At 34.4% G+C, this 23,418-nt stretch overlaps 1 protein-coding gene across 3 annotated transcripts; it reads left to right on the top strand.

The window, feature by feature from the left end:
- Positions 1 to 3,281: 3,281 nt before the first annotated feature.
- Positions 3,282 to 13,229, top strand: LOC131078568 (uncharacterized). Of its 3 annotated transcripts, none has more exons than XM_058016301.2 (5): positions 3,282 to 3,394; positions 4,822 to 4,922; positions 5,014 to 5,231; positions 7,826 to 12,823; positions 12,914 to 13,229. In XM_058016301.2, exons 3-5 carry the CDS (start codon positions 5,118 to 5,120, stop codon positions 13,019 to 13,021), a joined length of 5,220 nt encoding a protein of 1,739 aa, XP_057872284.2. In that variant the 5' UTR covers positions 3,282 to 3,394; positions 4,822 to 4,922; positions 5,014 to 5,117; the 3' UTR covers positions 13,022 to 13,229. The 3 variants fall into 3 exon arrangements, with proteins under 3 accessions (XP_057872284.2, XP_057872285.2, XP_057872283.2); XM_058016302.2 differs by having other exon boundaries at positions 4,815 to 4,922; positions 7,862 to 12,823; XM_058016300.2 differs by having other exon boundaries at positions 4,815 to 4,922.
- The last annotated feature ends 10,189 nt before the right edge of the window (positions 13,230 to 23,418 follow it).

The raw sequence follows: 23,418 nt of genomic DNA, 5'->3' as shown, positions 1-23,418 counted from the left end.
TGAGACCAAAAACAAGCTTTTAGGTTTGAATAAAGGGCATCAACAAAGTTCAAAATGCATGAAAAGTATGAAGACATGGAGCACATAGTTTCAACCAAAATTAGAAAAGCATTTTATAAGAATCCACTATGAAGATGAAAAAACATGTTAAGAAAAAATTTGAACCAAGATTAAACTATAATGTTGGTGTGAACAAGGTAGATTACCTAATTAGTTTACCTGTTAGGTCTTATTCGCATTAGTTTATTTAGGAAATTATCAAATTATGTTTCAAGTCATAAGAGGAAGACACATGTCATAATATTATGTTGTCTTATGCATCACCTTGGCCTATATAACCAAGGGAATAATCATATTTATGTACACATATCAAGTGCATTTGCATCCTTTAGAATTATTCTATGGTGGGTCTCTCTTGTGTTTTCATTGAAGCATTTAGATCTTGAATGTCTATCTCCATAAACTAATCTTAAAAGGTATAGACAATGGGATTTCTTTTTGTTAGCTTTTTGAAATATCTAGGTTGTGAATCTTGTATTTTTCGTCAAAAGTTGAGTATGATCTTATCTTGCATTGAATGATGGATTAGAGAATCAAAAAAATTGATAGCTCGATATTAGATTTTGGGGATGTTTTTTTGTGGCTTTATATTGCAAGTCGCTTAAGGAGATTCTTGAAGTAAGTTTGAGCTCATGATTGGGTTCAAGGTGTTTAAGAAATTCAAATTTTCCTTTTATTTTGTCTAAATTAAATATTGGATGTGAGATACACAAGGGTTTGCATTTTTTAGGTGGTTGCTAGATCTAAAATGTAACTACATTTTAAAGTATTTTTGATCAAACTTGACCCTACATGATGCTTAGAAAGTCCAAGAACCTATGTATCAATTGTGGATTTGTCAAATTTGGAGCAAATGACCTACATCCTTGAGAAAATTTTCTTCTTACCCATCGTATAGATTTGAAGGGATATTCCTTAAACATGCTATATATTCCACATAATCTTCTATTGGTGCATGCACTACGCAAGAGGTATAAGTTTTAAAAAATCTATTTATTATTATTATTTTTAAAAAATTAAAAGAACTATGTCAATATCTTTTGTAATCTACAAGGTACATGCACAATAAAAGAAAAGGTATATGAGGGTCCCACATTGCATGGGATCCTCACCTATTTGGAATCATAGTCATAGTTGACATTGCCAATTGTAGAAGAATATTATAGGTATTATATTACCTTAATAAATAGCCATTACCGTGAGACCATCTTTGTTGCCAAAAAATAATTTCGCACACACAAGCTATTTTCAACCTTCTAATAGTAATTTTCAAACACAAAATACAATTTTTAAAATCTAGTCACATTGATTTCTATAGGGAATATTATATCTACAAGAATATTTTGTCACCAGGTACTTATTGATGTTAGCATTATACCATTGTGATGTCAACTAGCCTTCTCTCACAATCTACCCCTTCACCATTTGTATTTTGGTTTCATGGTACTCAAACTTTGCAAGATCCATTCTCAGTCATATGAGCTCTTTTATTTGAGATTTATTTTTAATTTAGAATAGAATTTAAAAATATTCACATTGGTGTAGATGGTTTTTATTTGGGTGTCTATATTTTAAAAAAAATTGTAAGTTCTTGTATATTTTACCAAAAAATTCATATTTTGAAAACTTCTAGAGCCTCATTTGAACTCATACAACAAATTTTCTGGTATAATTTTTTGGAAGTAAATAATTTTTTATTAAATTTGTAGTGGCATAATCAAATTGATTTTCTGCTATTAAAAAAATATACTTTCATTTCTACATATGGCCAAATTTGGCATCTATGATGTACTAAAATCAATATCACTTCATTGATAAGTGACAACTATAATTGGACTAAGTATAAAGTGTTAATTAATATCAATTATTGCTAGTTGGTTTCATGATTGTGTGAATTTTGGAGGGTATTCTTATGCTTTTGATAGATTAAGTCTCTTGACTGGTCTATTGTGTGACTACATTTGAGGAGTTCATAATGGGGATCAAAAAGCGTCTCAATGTAATCAATTTGTATGTACATAAACATAAGTCTTATAAAGAGTGGATCTTGACACATGTTTCAAATGGATTTATCTTTTGCCCCATCTTCATTGACTAGTTCTTGAACCCATGTGCATCCTTTGGTAAAAAATTGTGCCAAAATACAAGAATGAATATATGATTGGATTAATTGGTTGTTATATCGATGCCAACATCCAATTGGTCATCACATGCATTGAGTGCCCATGTGACCTTTGGACCAAAAATTATGATATATATGAAGATCCGCATGATCCCCTATTTCCAAAGATCCTAGATTGTAATTACCTTATTCCACTTGATTTTTTACCATATGTTTATAAAAAACTAAGACACTTGAGAATTTGGTTTACATGACTCCTAATCCAAATTCATAAGGTTCATCTTCTTTATCCATGCTTAAACATCTTGAGATTGGGGACTCTTGTATTCTAGCAAATTGGCTAATTCACTTGATGTTCACACTAAGGCATCTTGTGTAGATACACCTACATGGATGAGTAGTTTAGTTGAATGACATGCATTGAGATCTCATATCCATCTCTTATTGCTTCTGATAAGACTAGTGTTACAACACTCATGGATTTACATCATCCTCTAGATATTGCTATTTGGAATGACTGCTTGACAAACATTATAGGTTTGTTTTGGGACTCATATATTGTGAACTTGAGAGACATTATTTTTTATTTGATGTTTTCTCTTATGGAGTTGTAACACCTTTAGATGTCATAAAGTAACCTTCATAACCTCTTATTTTTCTCCACGTGATCATCTTTATAGTTGGAAATGTTCTCAAAATTCTTTAACAACATTTGAAGGAGTCATTGTCATCTTTGTATTATATTCTATAATTTTTCCACAAGGTTATTGATTGTTTGATGAGCTCTGGAACTCCTAATTTGATTATGGCAACACCAACATGGTTACACATGACATGAGAAAAGAAAAGAGACTTTATATATCTTATATTTTATTGAAGGGTGTTTTATTTCTTTTCCATTTCTTTAACTAACTTTTATTCTATGGTTTAAATAATTCAATCAACTTTCTTAAAACTTGTTTACCGACAACCATAAGCCATGCCGCGTCATATAGCCGTTTGTCATAAACTCGTTATATAACTTTTGAATTTTAACTCAGATGTCCTAAAACCTAGAAAACGCATTTATAAAAGTCAAGACCAACGGTCATCTTCTCCTTACACAATAAATAGGGTGCGATTCATCTTCTCATTCTTCGTTTATCCGCTGTATTTTTTGAACAGAGTTCAGATTTCTTGTGGCATTCTACAGTGCATACATTCAAATCCAAGGTATCGTTTTAGCTTTTTAAGGCAGTTGGTTATTGTTTTTCGTTGTATTATCTGTAGTTGATAACATATTTATAGGAAGAAAACAGGGTATGCATTTTTTTACAGCCAAAAGGTTCAAACACAATAATAATGGACTGTGAAAAAACTAAGATTTATCTTGATTTATGGAATGAATACCTGAAACAAAGAAAAACAATATAAACTGAAAGTGCTGTGTCTTTTGCATGATAGATCTTGGGTGAGGTTATGGGTAGCTTAATTCAGGCCTGGGTAAGCTTGGAATACATTTTTTAAGAAGTTTAACAGGCTCGGCTGAAATGTTTGGTTTCTTTTGGCATTTTAACTTTGGGTGTACTTATGGGAGGTCTTTATAAAAGCCCTTTGGGTTATGCCTAATAAATATTATTGAGATTTGCAAACACGAGTATGCAGTATATTTCTTGTTTAGGTTTGCAGCTGAATAAATATTAGAAGGCATTCTTAAGATTTGTACTTCTAGTTTTATTTCCTTTCTTTGTGGCTTGGTAAATATTAAGGATGAGGGTGGTCTTGAATACATGCGACCTGGTTTTTGATTGAATCACATCCTGATGATTTGTAATATACATTCTCACTGGAATGTGCAGCATAATCATTACCTCATGAGGGTTAATGTATTCGTATGCTGCCTTATTCTGGTAGGGGATTTGAACGTGGAAATACCCTTAGTTTTATTTTTAGAATTTATAGTACTGAGCAACCTAACATATACCCATATGGAATTGCAGGCTCCCTTACTACAGCATATAACTCAAACCCAGAAATTCTTGTAATTTGACTTGATGGGAATTCATTTCTGTAAGCTGTTTCTGTTTTCTGGACATTTGGATTATGATGGGAATTCATTTCTGTAAGCTGTTTCTGTTTTTTTCCTTTCTTTGTGGCTTGGTAAATATTAAGGATGAGGGTGGTCTTGAATACATGCGACCTGGTTTTTGATTGAATCACATCCTGATGATTTGTAATATACATTCTCACTGGAATGTGCAGCATAATCATTACCTCATGAGGGTTAATGTACCCGTATGCTGTCTTATTCTGGTAGGGGATTTGAACGTGGGAAATACCCTTAGTTTTATTTTTAGAATTTATAGTACTGAGCGACCTAACATATAATATGGAATTGTAGGCTCCCTTACTACAGCATATAACTCAAACCCAGAAATTCTTGTAATTTGACTTGATGGGAATTCATTTCTGTAAACTGTTTCTGTTTTCTGGACATTTGGATTATGATTTGAATCATCATTTACCGCCTCTCATAAATCCTAATAGGTCATATGTTGTAGCAGATAAATTTTTGTAAATACCTTTTACCTAAATCTACTGCATATAGTAGTGACTGACAAGGGAAAAAATTCTAACTAATCTGATTAATTAGTCTGCAGGAGAAATAAAATTTGCCGTGGCTCCAGCATTTTGGATAAAAGGCTATAAGAGAAAAACTAGGATCATTCGTTGGCTCCTGTACATCCTTATATGGCATACGGTGAGAAAATTAAGATTCTGTAATGGCCTGTTGCTTTCTGAATTTGTTATTTATGAGTGATTGATAAAGGTTTTTTTAATTGAATGATCAGTTTGCAGGAGGGAATAAATCTGCCATCGTTACTTAGTTATTTCAGAAAATAATAAAAGAGAAAAATAAGCTTAAGAGCAGAACAAAGGATTTGTGCTTTACAGAATGGATTATTTTACTCTAAACAGAAGGGAACTCCAGGCCTTGTGCAAAAAGCATGCCATTCCTGCCAACTTGACAAATGTTTCCATGGCTGAGGCACTTACTGCTCTCCTCAATGTAAGTTCTAAACCCTAAACTATAAGCTTATTATGGATTCACACTGGCTCTTGAGGTTTTGTTTTACTTTTACGAATGAATTGATGTGGGTTCTATATGCTGATCCAACACTTTTGTTAGTAGCAGATGGATTTCCCGTTTCTTCTTCAGCCTTCTGGTTTTTCTTTTATATGAAATCATGGTTGTTCTTAACCCTGAACCCCAGATAATCTTTTTGTCAAAAGTAGTGATAGTTTGCAGCTTCGTCCCAGGATTTCTTCAGATATTCTGTTATGTTTTTCAAAACTGCATCCATAAACTGTGACGGGGGCAATAGAGAAAACCAACAAACTAAATCAATTAATCAATGTGAAATTACAAAAAAACGAATTAGCAGGTGCTCATCATTTATTAGAAAAATAAGGAAAGAATATGTGCTCATCATTTTCTCATTTATATGGATGCACCATAAATTCTCTCAAAATCATACGTATCAACTCACTTTGAATCACTCTCATTTTTTACAATAGCCTATTTGGCAATGCCCTTCCTTATAATTAAGGTTTCAGGTCCAAATCATGCTTTTTGTTGAGGTGTTCAAAAAGCGCCGCCCCCCCTCGCCCCCCACAAAAATAAAAAAAGGTAGACCACTAGTTGTGCATTAAATTAGAGTTGTGTTGGTGCACCAGTTTGACATCACTTGATATGTTGCTGATTGGATCTGAAGAATACATTTCATTCAATTATGAGTACACATGATCAACACTAGCAACTTTATTTTGTCATGTATATGGACACACCATATCAAAAAGCGCCGCCCCCGCCTCGCCCCCCACAAAAATTTAAAAAGGTAGACCACTAGTTGTGCATTAAATTAGAGTTGTGTTGGTGCACCAGTTTGACATCACTTGATATGTTGCTTTTTGGATCTGAAGAATACGTTTCATTCAATGAGTACCCATGATCAACACTAGCAACTTTATTTTGTCATGTATATGGACACACCATAAATTCTCTCAAAATCATACATAGCAACTCATTTTGAATCACTCTACCATAAATTCTCTCAAAATCATACATAGCAACTCATTTTGAATCACTCTTGTTTTTTACAATAGTTTATTTGGCAATGTTTTTTGTTGAGGTGTTCAAAAAGGTGACAATGGGTAGAAAGATTGGATCAATCATTTACCCTAAAAAAAGATGGAACAAATTGAGAAGATAGTAGACACTAAGGTTGTTGCCTGACTCCAACAACACCTAGGTCACTGAAGCAGATCTCTTGAAGTTCTTCAACTCAGACTCTTCTAAACTTGGAGGATGTGTTTCTCTTTATTTTTGTCACTTGTGTTCCCTATTTTTGGTGTGTATCTGTCACCACCTTTTTCCTGAGGCGACAGTCCCATTTTTGGATTTTGGTTTTGTTAGTGGGTTGGAGGTAGTCTGTTTACATATAGGGGTTTTTGTCTTGGAGGTGGGAGCTATGGGAATGAACTGATGAGGATTTTGACACAGCTTTCTTTCTTTGTAGATAATTTTGTATTGCTTAAATGATGAAATGGATCATACCAACAAATTTCTGAGATGGTGGTTTTTCCTTTTGTTCTTTGCAACTGTTAGAATTGTTTGCAGGATGGAGGCCTTATCTGCATCATGGGTTTTCTTAAATAAGAAATTTATCATTGTTCTGAATCATGAGCCCTAATAATAATTTTGTCAAAAGCAGTGATTGAACTAGGTTTGCAGCTTAGTCCTAGGATTTCTTTCGCTTTCTCTGTTAATGTTTCACAAACCTGCATCTATGTAGCAGGGAAAACAGATAGATGCCTGATCTGCATCATAATAGGAAATTTACCATTGTTTTGAATCCCGAACCCTAATAATAATTTTGTCAAAAGTAGTGATTGAACTAGGTTGCAGCTTAGTCTAGGATTTCTTCAGCTTTTTCTGTTAATGTTTCTCAAACCTGAACCCTAATAATAATTTTGTCAAAAGTAGTGATTGAACTAGGTTGCAGCTTAGTCTAGGATTTCTTCAACTTTTTCTGTTAACGTTTCTCAAACCTGCATCTATGTAACAGGGAAAATAGATTGATTGCTTCGTAAAAAAGAGAATACCAACAATTAAATCAACCAATTGTCAGGTGCTCACCACTTATTAATATCTAAGGAACAAACATATGCTCATCATTTACTGGCATGTATAGATGAATTTAGCTGATACTTACATATCAGTATGCATCAGATATTTGGGATTTTGCGATTACTAATAGTCTAGTAGGGCTTCTCTGCTAGAACTACTTCAGGTTTCAGATAGAGTTAAAATGCGTAGGCATAACTCTGGCCTTCATAGTTTGATCTTAAAACAATGTTTCCTTTGCAGATCTAGTATTTGATGAGCCAGACCTAAACACTAATTCTAGTTTGTTTGGATTTTTTGTTAAGGAACGAATCCAATATTTGTCCAAACTAGATGCATTTTTGTCACTTATTTGATTTTTGGGTATTGGATATAAATGATCTGTAACCTTTTTCCAATCATGTGTAGTTTTAGTCATATTGAATAGTGTAACCTTTTTCCTTTGGTAATTTCTCAGTACAATATTGGTGTTTCAGGTTGACAATAATAAACCTTCTGGTGATGGGTTTCAGAAGCAACAAGCCAAATCTGAAGACACAGGTGACAAGTCTGTTCTAACTGACATTTCAAATACCCCCAGAAAGTGCACTAGATCAGAGAAGCATGAAGTTGCTGCAGAAGGTAAGAGTGCAGAAGAGCCTATTGTGTTGGATGATGATGAAGCTCCATCTGCATTGAAAGAAAAACACGTGAAAAGTGCCGTCAAAACCCTGAAAGGGAAATGTGGAGATCAAACAGAAAAATCTAGAAGCAAAATAAGACAAAGAAAGATACTGGATAAAGATGTCGATGAATCATCAGTTACTCCTTACACCTCTGTAAAGGCAGGAAGAGGCAGAACCTGTAAAAGAGGCACAAATGAAAAAAATCCCAGTATGAGAGGCTGTAATGCAATTGATACAGAGGATGCTAAACCTGTACAACAGAAACATGATTCATGTAAAAATGAAGAAGAAAGTGATGAGGCAAATAATGTCACCGAGACTAGGCCCAAACCATCACGAAAGAAAGTTGATAAAATGGAAATGGCTACAGAAGAGATCAATCAAGTTTTAACTCATACAGAGGATGCCAAAGCTCTGTTGCAGGAACAAGAATCGTGTGAAAGAGGAGGAGGAACAATTGAAGTTGTCCCAAAGACTAGGTCCAAGAGAGGTTTATTAAGAAAAAAAGTTGATAAAGTAGAAATGGCCACAGAAGAGAGAATTCAAGAGTCATTTGATGCAAATGACCAATCAGTTGAAGTCGTCCTAAAGACTGGGACAAAGGCAAGGCCGTCAAGAAATAGAGTTGATAAACTGGAAGAAGCTACAGAAGAAAGCATTCAAGGGACAAATAATGATGGACCTTTCAAAGAAGTCCATGAGACTAGGCACAAGTCAATAAGGAAGAAATTTGATGCAGTAAAAGAAGCTGCAGAAGACAACATTGATGGGTCAACTGGTGCAAACCATAACATTGAAGAAGACACAAGAGAAAGTACAGGGACAGATGATGCAAATGATGAATCTGTCAAAGTCTTCTCTGACATTAGGTTCAAGGGAAGGTCGTCAAGGAAGAAAGTTGATGAAGTTGGAAAAGCTACAGGAGAGAGCAAAGGGACAAATGATGTGAATTATGAATCAGTTGAAGAAATCTCCAGAACTGGACCCAAGGGAAAGTTGTCAAGGAAAAAAATTGAGGAAGCTACAAAAGAGAGCATAAAATGGACAGATGACATGAATGATGAAGAAATCTCCAGGACTAAGTGGGTAAGCTCATCAAGAAAAAGATCTGAAAAAGTTGCTGAAGAGAACATTCAAGGAGTGCATGATGAAAGTAAAGGTGATCAGAATCCAATCTGTAGGAGATCAACAAGGGCATTATCAAGAAGTAAGTACAGTGGGGTAGATTCTGTAAAGGAAACCCCTGGAGCCTCTAAAAGAATAAAAATTTCCAGTGACAAAAAAGTTGAATATGATCCAGCAGAGACATCAGTCAAAGTTTCTGCCAAGAAACATGCAAAAAGCCCTGTTCATACACGGAGGGCACTGAGGGCACTGAGTACAAAGAATGACTCTCCAAAGTTACTTGATGGAGATGCCATGGAAGATTCTGCAAGCAAGGGTAGTAAGCAAATGTCCATTTGTACACAAACAAACCAGATTCAAATTTCGTATGATTCAGCTGATGTGAAAAATGGAGGGGAATCAAATTCTGATTTAGATTGCTCTAAAATAAAGCAGGGCAGAGTTGGTCACAGGAGAACTGCAAAGAAAGCAGCAATAAAATCTCATCACAAAGAGCTTGATCTACTTGAAGCTGACCTTGCTCAAGAAACCATTGAAGATGAGATCTGTTTGAAAGGTATGAATATAACTGAAAGCTACAGTGGACAACCTGAGCCAGAAACAAAGCGTAACAATTTGGAGGTTCATGAAAATCCAGCTTTTTCTTATGGCATAGATTCCAGAAATGCTCAGACAGGTGAAGCTCTTTGCATTGTAGTTAAGGAGATTCAGGGGAAAACTGTTCAAAATGGTGTGGTCATAGCTGGACCTGGCAGAATTCAGCCACAACCTATGCACTTGATTTCAAAGGCTGATGATGATGCAACTTTTCCTTATGGCATCAAATCTAAATTTTTGTGTCAAGGGGAGTATATGCACGTAGGTGTGAGCATAGCTGAAAGCCCTAATGAAACTGAGCTGAAAACTATGTGTTCTCAAGAAGGCAAAGCTCCTGGCTTCAAAGATGAGGAGGGTCACGCAGAATTTATGAAGGAAGGTGTGAGCATATCTGAAAGCTCTAATGGAACTGATACAGAAACTATCTGTGCTCAAGAAGGCAAAATCAAAGATGAGGAGAGTCAGGGGGTGTCTATACAGAAAGGTGTGAGTAAAGCTGAAAGCCCTAATAGAACTAAGCCAGAAATTATGTGTGCTCAAGAAGGTGAAGCTCCTGGCATCAAAGCTGAGGAGGGTCATGCAGAATCTATGAAGGAAGGTGTGAGCATATCTGAAAGCTCTAATGGAATTGAGACAGAAACTATCTGTTCTCAAGAAGGCAAAATCAAAGATGAGGAGAGTCAGGGGGTGTCTATACAGAAAGGTGTGAGTAAAGCTGAAAGCCCTAATAGAACTAAGCCAGAAATTATGTGTGCTCAAGAAGGCGAAGCTCCTGGCATCAAAGATGAGGTAAGTCAGGAGGAAACTGTGCAGAAAGATGTGGGAAAAGCTGAGAGCCCTAATGGAACTAAGCCAGAAACTATCTGTGCTCGAGAAGGCGAAATCAAAGATGAGGAGAGTCAGGGAGTGTTTATGCAGGAAGGTGTGAGCAAAGCTGAAAGCCCTAATAGAATTAAGCCAGAAATTATGTGTGCTCAAGAAGGCGAAGCTCCTGGCATCAAAGATGAGGTAAGCCAGGAGGAAACTGTGCAGAAAGATGTGGGAAAAGCTGAAAGCCCTAATGGAACTAAGCCTGAAACTATGTGTGCTCAAGAAGGAAAAGCTCCTGGCATCAAAGATGAGGAGAGTCAAGGGGAGTCTATGCAGGATGGTCTGAGCATAGCTGAAAGCCCTAATGAAACTAAGCCTGAAACTATGTGTGCTCAAGAAGGAAAAGCTCCTGGCATCAAAGATGAGGAGAGTCAAGGGGCGTCTATGCAGGATGGTCTGAGCATAGCTGAAAGCCCTAATGGAGTTGAGCCAGAAACTCTGTGTGCTCAAGAAAGTGGATCTCCTGGCATCAAAGATGAGGAGAGTCAAACAACCCTAACTATGATGGTTGACCAGGAAATTGTAGTTGGTGAACCCGGGACTGTGGCAGGACCAACTGAAAAAGACTGTTTGCATACAGAAGCAGTTGGTTCAGATGATCTTACGTGTGTTGTTGAGAAACCATCTGAATTGCAACAATGCACAGCTAATTTAGGTGATGAAACCATTGATAATATAATGGAAGACGTATACAAAGAAATACGAAGTGACATAGGCACTGAAGAAGACCCAGGCGCCAAGAATTCTGAGGACTTGGTCTTAAGTGTAATGCCGAACATTTTAGAATTACCAAAAAGAGAAGGGCAAGATAAGAATGTTCCAAGCGAAGTTCATAATAATGAACTCTGTTCACATGAAGTGCATGTCTCATTCTGTGAAATTAGGCGGCAGAGTTTAGTGCAAAACAGCCCAGTTACTCTACTCGTGAAAACTGAAGATGGTGCAACTGAAGGGAAAGTTCCAACTGGATTAGAAGATGAGGATGATATTCAAGCTCACTTTAGTAATAATGTCTCTGAAGCAGTAACCAGTATCTCAATTGGTAATGCCAAAGCTGACCTGGTGGAAAGATTGGCATATCTTTCAATTGATAATGACAATCAGACTGATGTAATAAGGGTGACATCATCATCTGTCCAAGTTGACAATGAAGCTAAGGATGAGAAAAGAATGGAATCGTCTTCTGTGCAAATAGATAGTGAAGACCAGATGAAGAGAGAATTACAGACCTCACCAGTCATGATGAAACAACTGCTAGATGGTAAGAAGGAATTACACTCAGTATGCATCTGTACAGTTGAAGAGAGAATTAAAGACCTCACCAGTCATGATGAAACAGGTTCAAATAACTCTCCTTTCGCTAAGGAACTTACTCATTTTAAGGCAAAAGGTTTTGTTCAGAACACAGTCAAGGCTGAAAAACAAAATGGTTTTAACGATGAGACTGGTAGCAGGAAGGAATTTTTTCCTTCGACACCCACTAAGGAAGAGCAGAACATTCTAAATACAATTGATGGCGAGACTGGTAGCAGGGAGGAATTTGTTCCTTCGACACCCCCCAAGGAAGAGCAGAGCATTCTAAATACAATTGATGATGAACAGGAATCATCACATGTCAAGCTAGAAATACTTGGTTTGAGTAACACTGATGAGGAGACAGAGGTGATGGAATCGCAGGAAGCATTTAAGACCATTGGTGAAGTAGAGGATCTTGGTTTGAGTAACACTGATGAGGAGACAGAGGTGATGGAATCGCAGGAAGCATTTAAGACCATTGGTGAAGTAGAGGATCTTGGTTTGGGAAATAAAAATCCTCTTGCACTACAGGAATGTGAGCAGCATAACACCAAAGAACTCGAAGAAACACTTTGTCAGGCTAAAGCCCCTCTTTATATGGCAGACACTCACTTCCATGAGAAAACCTGTGGCCCAGATGAGCAAGGACAATTGACTTACGTAGACAAACTGCAAAACGAGGCTAACAACAATGTTTTGCTGATTGAGAAGAAGAATTTCCCTCCCTTAACTAGCCTAAGTCTATGCAAGCTCCGAGTTATGTGCAAGGACAAGATGGCTAAGGTCTCTACTCACTTTCAGGAGAAACCCTGCAGCAAAGATGAGGTGACTTGTGGGAACAATCTGCAAAATGAAATTAAGAAGGAGAATTATGATCATCTAAGTCTGCGCAAGCTCAAAGCTATATACAAGGAAAAGAAGGTAAATTTGGTTATTCTATTGTTTCTCTTTGAATCTTTTTCCATGAATCAAGTGACTTCATCCCTCTAACGTTTATTGTTCAATTTGCAGGCTGGCAAAAGATCTGCTTTGCACAACTTATCGTCAAATGATCTAGAAGAGAGAGAGAAAGGGCCAAACAAGGCAGAGCTTCAAATTACTTACGGGTCACAAAAGTGACCCAAAATGTCTGATCTATAAATGTTTTATTACCAAGTTCTTTCAATATATTCTTCCAATTGCATGTCTTTTTTTATATACATGCAATTTGGACTGTGAACTCCTATTGGCCATTCTGCCTGGATCTCATATAGGCAAAGAGTAAAATTTAATGTGTTAATTTGAATAAAGGAACTTGAATCTACTTGGTTCGTTGCCATTACTTTTCCACCTTGCTCCTTTTGGACTATTTTATGAATAAAGTTTTATTTACAGCTGGAGGCCTATCTACAGTGTTGAAGCAGTATTGATAATAAAAATGCAGAACACATTGCAGGCTTGATTTATAAAATGATCGGCAATGATAAATTCACTTTCGATTTAAAAACCAGTCTTAAATTTTTAGCACTAAATGCAAGCGTTTTCAATCAATGTAACAGGTCCCTTCAGCGTAATTACCATCCTTAGCGTAATTTGGGAAATAGACTCTTGGTGACTCTTGGTGAAGTAGAGGATCGAGTTCTTCGGTGTTATGCTGTTCACATTCCTGTAGTGCAAGAAGATTCAAAAGGTTTTTACCATCCTTAGCGTAATTTGGGGATGGTTGGTTTGTTGCCACGGAAATCCATAAAAGAATGTAAATTTTGAATTGAGACCTCCAAATGACACTAGAGACACCAAAATGATGAAATGAACCATTTGGCTCCTTCAGTTTTCATGCCATGTCTATACAACTTTACAAAATTAGAGAAGATTTTGAAATCATTACCGTCATTGTGTTTTGAGGTGTTTTTGCTATCCCAATGGTTGAGACTTGTTTTATTAAAAAACCACTGAGATTATTAATGTTTAGCCTTGTGGATGTTAAAATTACCATCCTTAACATAATTTGGGGATGGTTGGTTTGTTGCCATGGAAATCCATAAAAGAATGTAAATTTTGAATTGAGACCTCCAAATGACATTAGAGACACCATTTGGCTCCTTCAGCGTTCATGCCATGTCTATACAACTTTACAAAATTAGAGAAGATTTTGAAATCATTACCGTCATTGTGTTTTGAGGTGTTTTTGCTATCCCAATGGTTGAGACTTTTGTTTTATTAAAAAACCACTGAGATTAATGTTTAGCCTTGTGGATGTTAAAATTGTTTTTTTTTTCTTTTCCGGAGTTATTTATGTCAAAAGTTCACAAGTGACCTCACTTTTCTTTGAAAATCAAATTATTATTTTATTTTCATGATTCAATAAGTTGTATATTTCTATAAAACTTTCACATGTTCTTGCAAAACTAAAATTCAAGCCAAGAAATACCCACCTAAAAAATATTCCAAACAACTTCAAAATTTGACAATATAAAAAAGAATACAAAATCCAAATTACAAAATGAACAACACCTTAAGTTAAATCCAAAAGAAGATATAATGGTGCTCTCAACAAGTTTAACAAGTTTTTCATACCTTAAGTTAAATCCAAAAGAAGATATAATGGTGCTCTCAACAAGTTTAACAAGTTTTTCATTCAAAAAAATCTGAAGCATGATTGTTTTGGTTCAATGCAAGAGGACCAAATATAATTTTTCTCTACTAGAGTGTATAGGACCACACCAACTATCTAAAACTAGCAAAGGCATAATCTAATCAATTGAAGAATACAAGATGACATAGGAAGCCAAAATCACCTTTTCAGTGGAGTACTAGATACAAGAATCGAAAGGAAAACACTTAAATGCTTATTCAACGGAATGTACCTTTACAATGAGCACATACACTTCCCACTTATTCAACGAAATGTAATTATTGTTGAAAACAAGGTGAAGAAAGCTTGTGATATTAACATATGTATGTGATAGCAAATGTACAATATGTATGTGATTGCACATTCAATTCATATAGAAAACTCAACAAATCGTAGACACTAATTTTATGTGGATAAACCCTTTCAAGAAAAAACTTCACTCTGTAAAGATGACAAGTATATTATTAATCTTCACAATGAGACATACAACAATACACTTCACTTCTCGGGAGCACCCTATTACCTACAAGAACCAAACATAACACTACCAACTCATGGCTCTAATTTATAGAAAACTATGAGAGACAAAACCATTATGGTATCTCAAAACAAGAGATAAGAAACAAATTGCAAACACACACGCAGAAGATAATTGTCAATTGGCAGACATGATAATACAATGGCTCCAACATGGGTGCCCAACCTTAGCCACTCAACTCTTTCACTCCCTCAATGTTCCACAACTCCTCGATGACTCTTCAAATCACTCAATGGACAACCTTTCACCTTCCAAACTTGTATGAACCACCTTTAAAATTAAAAATATTCAACTAAAATTAAGCTACAATGCAATGTCCTTATCATGTTCAAACCACTAGTTCTTGAGATGGACAAGGTGAGAGTATACAATGTATTGTACCACAACAACCATCTAAAATAAACATATGAGTAGTCTAATCAATTGAAGCACACAAACAACATAGCTAGCCAAATTCACTTTTTCAAAGGAGTGTTATGTAAGACTTGAAAAGAAAACACTTCAATGCTTATTCAATGGAGTATACCTTTACAATGAGCACACACACTTCACACTTATTCAATGAAATGCAAAGCACACAAACTTCTCATTTATTTAGTGAAGTGCAATTTAAAAGAACATGCACCTCTCACTTTAGTGGAGTGCAATTACAAAGCACATGCACTTCATACTTGTTTAGTAAAGTGCAATCACAAAACACAACCGCTTTCATATGTTCAATGGTGAGTGCAATTTCAACAAGATAGAAAGCTAAGAACTTGTTGTACTATTATTTAGGATATTACAAGATTAGATTAAATGTATTAGAAATATCTTATAAAAAGATTAATTGTTGATATGCTTGCATAAAGTATTGATTATAAATAAAGTATGTTGCAACAACTTAGAAGTGAACCAAATTGTGTAGATAAAAAAGTATCAAATAGCCAACATAAAATATACCTCCGCAAGATTAAACAAGGTAGATTGCAGGTCTAATGGCACTCTATCAAGTTACTATCTAACTATAACATCAAACTAAACACATACTGAAAACTATTGATTATTAAAATTTGAGTAAGTATTTAAAATTATGAGATCTTTGAAAAACTAGAATTTGCACTATAACTCTTAAAGATATGAAACTCATCTCAAACATCCCAAAACTATGTACATGAAATATAACTTAAAGTATAAGTAAGTAAATGTTCACATGTAAATGCCAATACTTAAATGTGTATTTCATGTCTTAAAATGCACATTACTAGATTGATAAATTATATGCAATTTTGATAGACTTATGTAATAGTAGGCATGGCACCCTCATAAAACTACTTGTCACTTTTTGAAAACCAAAAACCTCATTCTCAAATATGATTGTTTATATTTTTCAAGGCTAGGTGCCACCAAAGAACCCAAAATATTAATGAAAATGGTAGCACTCCACTTTAACTCCTTTACACACCCCTTCCAGGCAAGTACAATTGGTATTAATGAGGTTCAACCGTTTAATGATCTCCCTCAATATCTATATGAACATAAAGAAAAAAGGCAGATCCCACAATAATGAGTCCCAAACTTGGCATATCACATTTTTGAACTTGGATGGAGGTGAAAAGTTAAAAACTCATTTGTTCAAAGGTATTTCTTCAAATGAAGGTGTCTTTGTTTGAAGGTACATCATAAAGTACCTTTTTGGAAGGTAATTTTCAAAAATGAAAAAAACGGAGCTTCATTTAAAGGTCCCTTTTTATTCCTTTTGTGAAAACTATTAAAAATGGAAATAAATGGACCTTTGTTTGAAGACCCCTTTTTATTCTTTATGAAAACTAAAACAAAAGGAATAAAAAGGGACCTCCGTTCAACAATTTCTTTTATTTTTTTGTGGACATGGCATACCTTTGAATCAAGGTTCTTAAATACCTTCAAACAAAGATGCTTTGCTAGCTGCTTTCACTTTTTGCCTCAAGTTTCCCTTAAATTTTTTAGTTTCAAACCTCAAGTTAAATCTTGAAATGAAATGAACTTGACAAGATAATTTGTAGGAATGTAGCACTCAAAATAAGTTTTCCAACAAGTATAATTTTTATTATATTTTGATTTTATTATATATTTATCTTCTATGTTCTAGTGAACATAGGTTTTTCACCGGACATCATGTCCTCTATTCTACACATGTGGAAAAAATAAAATATTCTAAAAAATTCTAAAAAAAATTGTGTATTAGGTATTGATGTCCTTGTTTCAATGAAAAATTGAATTTTGATGCATACAAAACAAGTTATGTGTTATGATATACGCTTATGTACAAATTATAATTACTTTGACTTTGAAAATTAATTTAAAAAAAATACACAACTGTTGCAAGGTGTGTGCCCTTGGTCTCCTTGTGTTGTGTATCGCAACGCTCGAGTTTGTGACATGGCTTAACTGCCTCTTGTGGATTCTATACGTCTAGTGGTTGTATTGAGCATTAACAGGTCGATCTTTTGGTGCAACAACAACCACACTTGTAACAACAACAACAAATTATGAAAAAATATCTATGCATACATTAGATATTGGTTTTACAAATCTATATTTAAAAAAATAGAATTTTATCATTTCTATTAAAAAAGTTGTCTTATGACATAAATGTCACTTTTTAAAAATGTTGTTTACTATTAAAAAAATCCATTAAAATTTACGTAAAAGAATTCACAATTTATTTTTAATTTAAAAAAATTAGAATCAACACAAAATCTTACAAATCACTAGTTCACATCATCTTCAAATTCTTAATGGTTTTGCTACTACAAGTGTTAGAAAGTGAACATTTAGTTAAAAGTATTGATTTCAATGTGTCACTATGATAAAAAAAGTTAAACCCATTATTGTAACAACAAAAAAAAATTTACTATATCAAATCCACATCAAACAAGAACTTCAAGTAGTACAACTTATAAGAAAGGTACAACTAGCACTCTCATATAGTACAACCCCTCACAACTCCTTCAAAAACTTCCCAAAAGTTGAATAATTTCTACAATCAACATTAGTAAGAATTTGCAAACCAAACTCATCAAAAACATAAAAAAAACTCAATCATTAAACAACAACTACAAATAAAACTTCACTTACAAATTGTTTAGTTGTGACTTTGTAGAAACAAATATTATAACATGGCTAATCTCAACAATAAGCTCCCAACCTTGTTTATAACATTTTAGAGGGAAAAGAATAAAATAATAATAATCTCTCCTTTTCTTCCACAACCCCTTTTTCAAATTAATTATTCATTATGAGAAAAAGATCCCCTTGTGTCTAGGTGTCGCCCTATAGGCATATTTTAAAATAATTTAAAATAAATATTTATACCTTAGTTTCCTATTCAATATTTCCTCTAAACAACTTAAGTTAAAATTTATTAACTAAATAAGCAAATCACCTATGTTGCATAAAGCATTAAAATGAAATAGATATGAAAGTTTGATCAAATCAATATGTCATTTAGGACTTGGATGATGAACCGAAGCAAATGAACAATTGTCTAAAAATAACATGCTTTCTCCAAGAAGTTTGGAACACAGGGGCTTCACTGGCTAGGCAATATTATGTCACGTGCATTCACATTGAGGGGTTTAATATCCAAAAAATGAGGGTACAATATATTGCCTATCGGTGAAACTAGGGGTTTTTTTAAATTCGGGCTATGAAAAAATACAATATATGGCAAAAATAGGGGGGATTTTGATTCAGGATGTGTGTTAGGAGAGGGTGAAAAATAAGGAGTTTAGGGCAATATTTTTTGAAAGTAGGGGGATTCTTTAGTATGCCATGAACACACGTGAAATAACCCAAGATCACTAAGTGAAGCCCCTGTGGTTTGGAAAGCTCTCAAAAGGCCAGAAATGCATTATGGAAGCACAATGAGGCTCAACAAGATCTTACTGCCATGAACAATATCAATGCTTGAATAATATTGCGCTCTCCAAGAACTTTGGAGTTCTCCCTTGCTAACCAATTATCCTACATGAAAACTCAAAAAAATGACTAATTGTTTAGAAACCATTTTTGCTAAAATGGGACATTACAAACAATTAAATAGCTCCTAGGAGAAAAAAAACTTACCATAGAGAAATCTATTAAAAAACTTGAGCAACATAGGACCCTCGCCCCATTTCATATTACAAATTTAAGTGCTAAAGGAGAGGTTGACCTATAGGGAGAGCCTTAGGAGGGATTTAGATACCAATGTATATGTTCTTCTATGATAGTCACCAAGCTTAAAATCTCTCTTGAGCTTCTCCCAAGATAAGAGAGGCACCAATCTAAACCTATATACAAAATATTTGTAACATACCGAAATTAAATAAAGCATTTTAAACATCAACTTTGCAAATTCACAATATAAGGAAAGAAAACACACTTTTTTTTTTGACATAAACAAATAACTGAATTAAAGTAGATCTTTTCTAAAATTTGCATTACACTGATCCATACTATAAGCAAGAACAAAAGATATGAAAGTAACCTAAAATATTTCATTTTAAATGAAAGAGAAAGGGTTTAGAAAGTACATTTCTTTTGATGCTAGCATTCTAAACTTCCATAACTTTATCAACAAACCAATGAGGAGGGAAAGCATCATTAGAGCGCTTTTCCGCCTAACCACAAACTTACTAGTCCCTCGTGCCATATCCTACTGGATTGGCTCGAACCTTTGCAGGGAGGTAATGAGAAGTGGAATTCATGTCATTTGAGACTTGGTGTTTAGGACCTACACAAACTAGTCAGTCATACACTACGGGTAACCCCCAACTAGTATGACACTCCTAACTAGAGGTGTACTTGGTTCTAGTGATCTGACAGTAGCTTGCATCGCCACCTTGGCCAAGGTTTTAAACATTGCAAGCATGAATAAACGTGTTGTCAATAATGACAACCCTTCTCGGTATAGGTCTAGGGTCAAGTAGGTTTAAACAACAAGAGCCATAACTGATCTCACTTAGAAACTATTGGCCACCCAATTGTTATACATTCTTTTTGTTATCAGCACTAACACTCTTAAGAAGTTTCTGTTATATTTTTCTAATTCAAGATTGCAAAAGGTTTTTAATAATAAAACTAATTCCCTGGAATGGGTAGGTAAGGGGTTTAGGAACCGCCAGTTGTCCATTTGATCCTTAAGTATGAAATGAACACCTTGCACGACATGTCTCTGTTGTCGTTGTAATTTTGAGGGTATTCTCTTTTAAAAATGAGATGCTAACTATATCATGGTACACTTGTACTTCTCTTATCCATTCCCTTTCTAGTTAAGGGTTTCAGTTTAACATGAGCTAGAGATGGTAAATCTCAAATAGATAGATCATCCTCACTGTTGTTATGATTTCTCAGACTTAGACAACTCTGAGACAACTCAATAAAGAGGGTAAATTCTTCATACTACAAGTCTTGGGCATGCAAACCCTTCAAACTGAATGCTATATTTTTGCACCTCCTTATTGGTTATAATCTTTATGAGATTATAGTTCATACCTAGATTACTTATCTCCATATATATGTATGTATATATATAATTACCTGTATATGTACTTATATAATTACCTGTATATGTACTCATATATTTTCTTGCAAATACGTTTATACAGTTGCATATAGATTCAAACTGGTTTAAAGCCCTTCATCAAGGCTTAAGTGGACATTTAACAATTTGCATACGAAAAAACAATCCAACCATTGACATTTAAATAAGCGATTATGCAAACCCATAACATGGAATCCCCTCCTTTCTCATTAGGAAGACATGGTATATGTATGAAAGATTAACACGTCACAATAATTAATTAGCATAACCTGCATATTGAAATTTATCTTTTAAGAATAAATTCTTCCTTAATATGACTCAGAATGAAGGAATGTATACTTTTTTTTGATTTAACACATTCTTTTCTGCTAACTAAAAAAAATGGAATTGACTACAATAATTCCTTTCAGCTTAAATCAGAAAAATGGCATTGACTGCAATATTTCCTTTTAGCTTATCCTTTTTACCAACTTAGAAAGAAGGAAATGACTGCAATAGTTCTATTTTACACATTCTTTCTTATTTTCTGTATTCATTACGGAAAGACAAAATATGTGCTCAAATCGTAAGGTTTGAGTAGTATATCATGACTTGACAAAGAGGAATGGAACAACAAAGCTAAACCTTCCAAAACCCTTCACTAGAAAATCCTCCAGTCTCCATATTGCAGAGAACTTCCCCTTTAAGTCACAGAGCACAAATATCTCTTTTCGTGTTTTTGAGAAGAAGAAATGTATGTCATTTTTCTTCAAAAACTCGCCTAAATATTTCCCCCCAAAAGTATTCCCCCTCCAATCCAACCTAATATCAGGTATGCTTCCCTAATCCATCCAAGGAGAGTCACGCCATGCGTGCCTGTTCTCAGTCACGTAGAAAGAGCTTCCAAAGCTTCCAAGGAAGTCTTTTTTTTTTCTTCATTCTCATTTCAATATTAATTAGTATAGAAATGTCGATTCATTTCTAATTGCCCGATAAAATATCTCAAGGCCAAGTAATAAGAAATGATTTGTATGCATTATGTTAAGAATGGGGTGAATGTTTTGTTTTATATCCTTATTTTGTGCTACTTATACTATTAACGGGTTAGGAATGATTTTAAAATTAATTTAAATAACAAGCCCCCCCTCTTCTCACACTTATCTCTATTAAAAATTGCCAAATATTGGCCTAAGGTATTTTAAAAATGAACCTTATTTTTGCAAGAGTATTAGTATAAGATATTCATATATATATATATATATATATATGAATCTATACATCTTATGTATGCATGCCTATGGGAGCACATATACGATCGTATATACATACTCTCATATACATGTATTTGCATAAGATTATACACACACACACACACACACACACACACACATGCTATAAAACATGAGCCATTGTCAATTTAATTAAATTATTAATAAAATAATTAATAATAATAATAATAATAAATTAACTCATAAAACAATCAATAACTTAGGGTTGTGAAACCCTAAAACCTTTATACAGGCCAACTAGGGTTACTTGGCACGACAGTTGATTTAAATAACAAAGGTCAACATGAGACTACTTGACTCGGGGTTAGGGTTTCCTAGATGGCATAAGTTCTTCCCTCTCCTTACCTCCTGACTTGATGATACATCCCCTCCCTGCTTGGAGGATGACGATCTCCTGCACACACTTGACCAATTCAACCCGTTAGATCAAAATCTTATCCTACTCTGACATTTCAAATATCATTAACAAAATTAAAACATCATGTCATAATGTTAACTGTCAAGTAATCAATTTAACAATTATGAGTCATCAGTTCATTATTCTAAGCACAATTAGCATCATTCAATTTTGCATATACATCTAGGGAACAATCATTCAATTTAAACATGAACATCTAGGGCTCACTTAATCAGTTAAAAACATGAAACATCTAGGGAACGCTTAAACATCTTGCAAGTATATCATAGATAAACTAGGGCACACATATAACATGGCGTAATTACAACATATAAACAACTAAGGCACAAGTGAGATGTGACAAGATTGCAAACCTTTAGAAAATCACCCTATAGCCAAACATATTCTAATAAGAGATACAAATTTACTATTACAAGATAATTTATACCAAATAGATATAAACCCCTAACATTGTTGTCATCCTAGAGAAGACTTCAATAGAATATGCCTCACCAACTCTCAATTTCTCAAAATACATCCTTATTCTTCAATACTTGGGGAGTGATTTATGATAGAGTTGAGGTATGTTATGTTAGTGTAAGACGATCTACTAAAAATAATGTATTTACTTCTTTGGAATAGGGGATCGTAATTTGGGCCCGTGGTTTGGGAACCTTTTTTGGCACATGGTTTTGGTAAACCACAAATCATTTTTTGTTTGCTCTCCTTTTATTTATTTGGCTGTTGTGATGAAATTTATATGGTTTTTATCACAAAGACCCATTATGCTACTATAATCACTCTATATTTGTATTTTGGTGCAATCCCTTGTAAAGGCTTGAGCCTATATTTGTATTGTAACTTTATTAGTGATTCTAGAAATAGAATTGGTTCAAGTTTTAGAGGTTGACTTTTTTTCTTATAAGGGATTTCCTAGCATAAACACTATGTTATGTGTTGAATATTTTTGGCACATTTTTCTCCTTGAGATGGTTTCATCCTATTTTCTATTCATTTATCTCCTCTTGGATTGGTGTGGTAAATTTTCCTCTATCATATCTTCCTTTCACAAAAAAAAATCTTACTACAACGTTCTCTAATGCTAGATATATCATTATTAATACATATGAAGTGAATAGTTTGCTATAAAA

This window comes from Cryptomeria japonica, chromosome 8, assembly GCF_030272615.1.
Source record: "Cryptomeria japonica chromosome 8, Sugi_1.0, whole genome shotgun sequence".
NCBI classification, from domain to species: Eukaryota; Viridiplantae; Streptophyta; class Pinopsida; order Cupressales; family Cupressaceae; genus Cryptomeria; species Cryptomeria japonica.
This window is presented reverse-complemented; position numbering and strand designations above follow the sequence as displayed.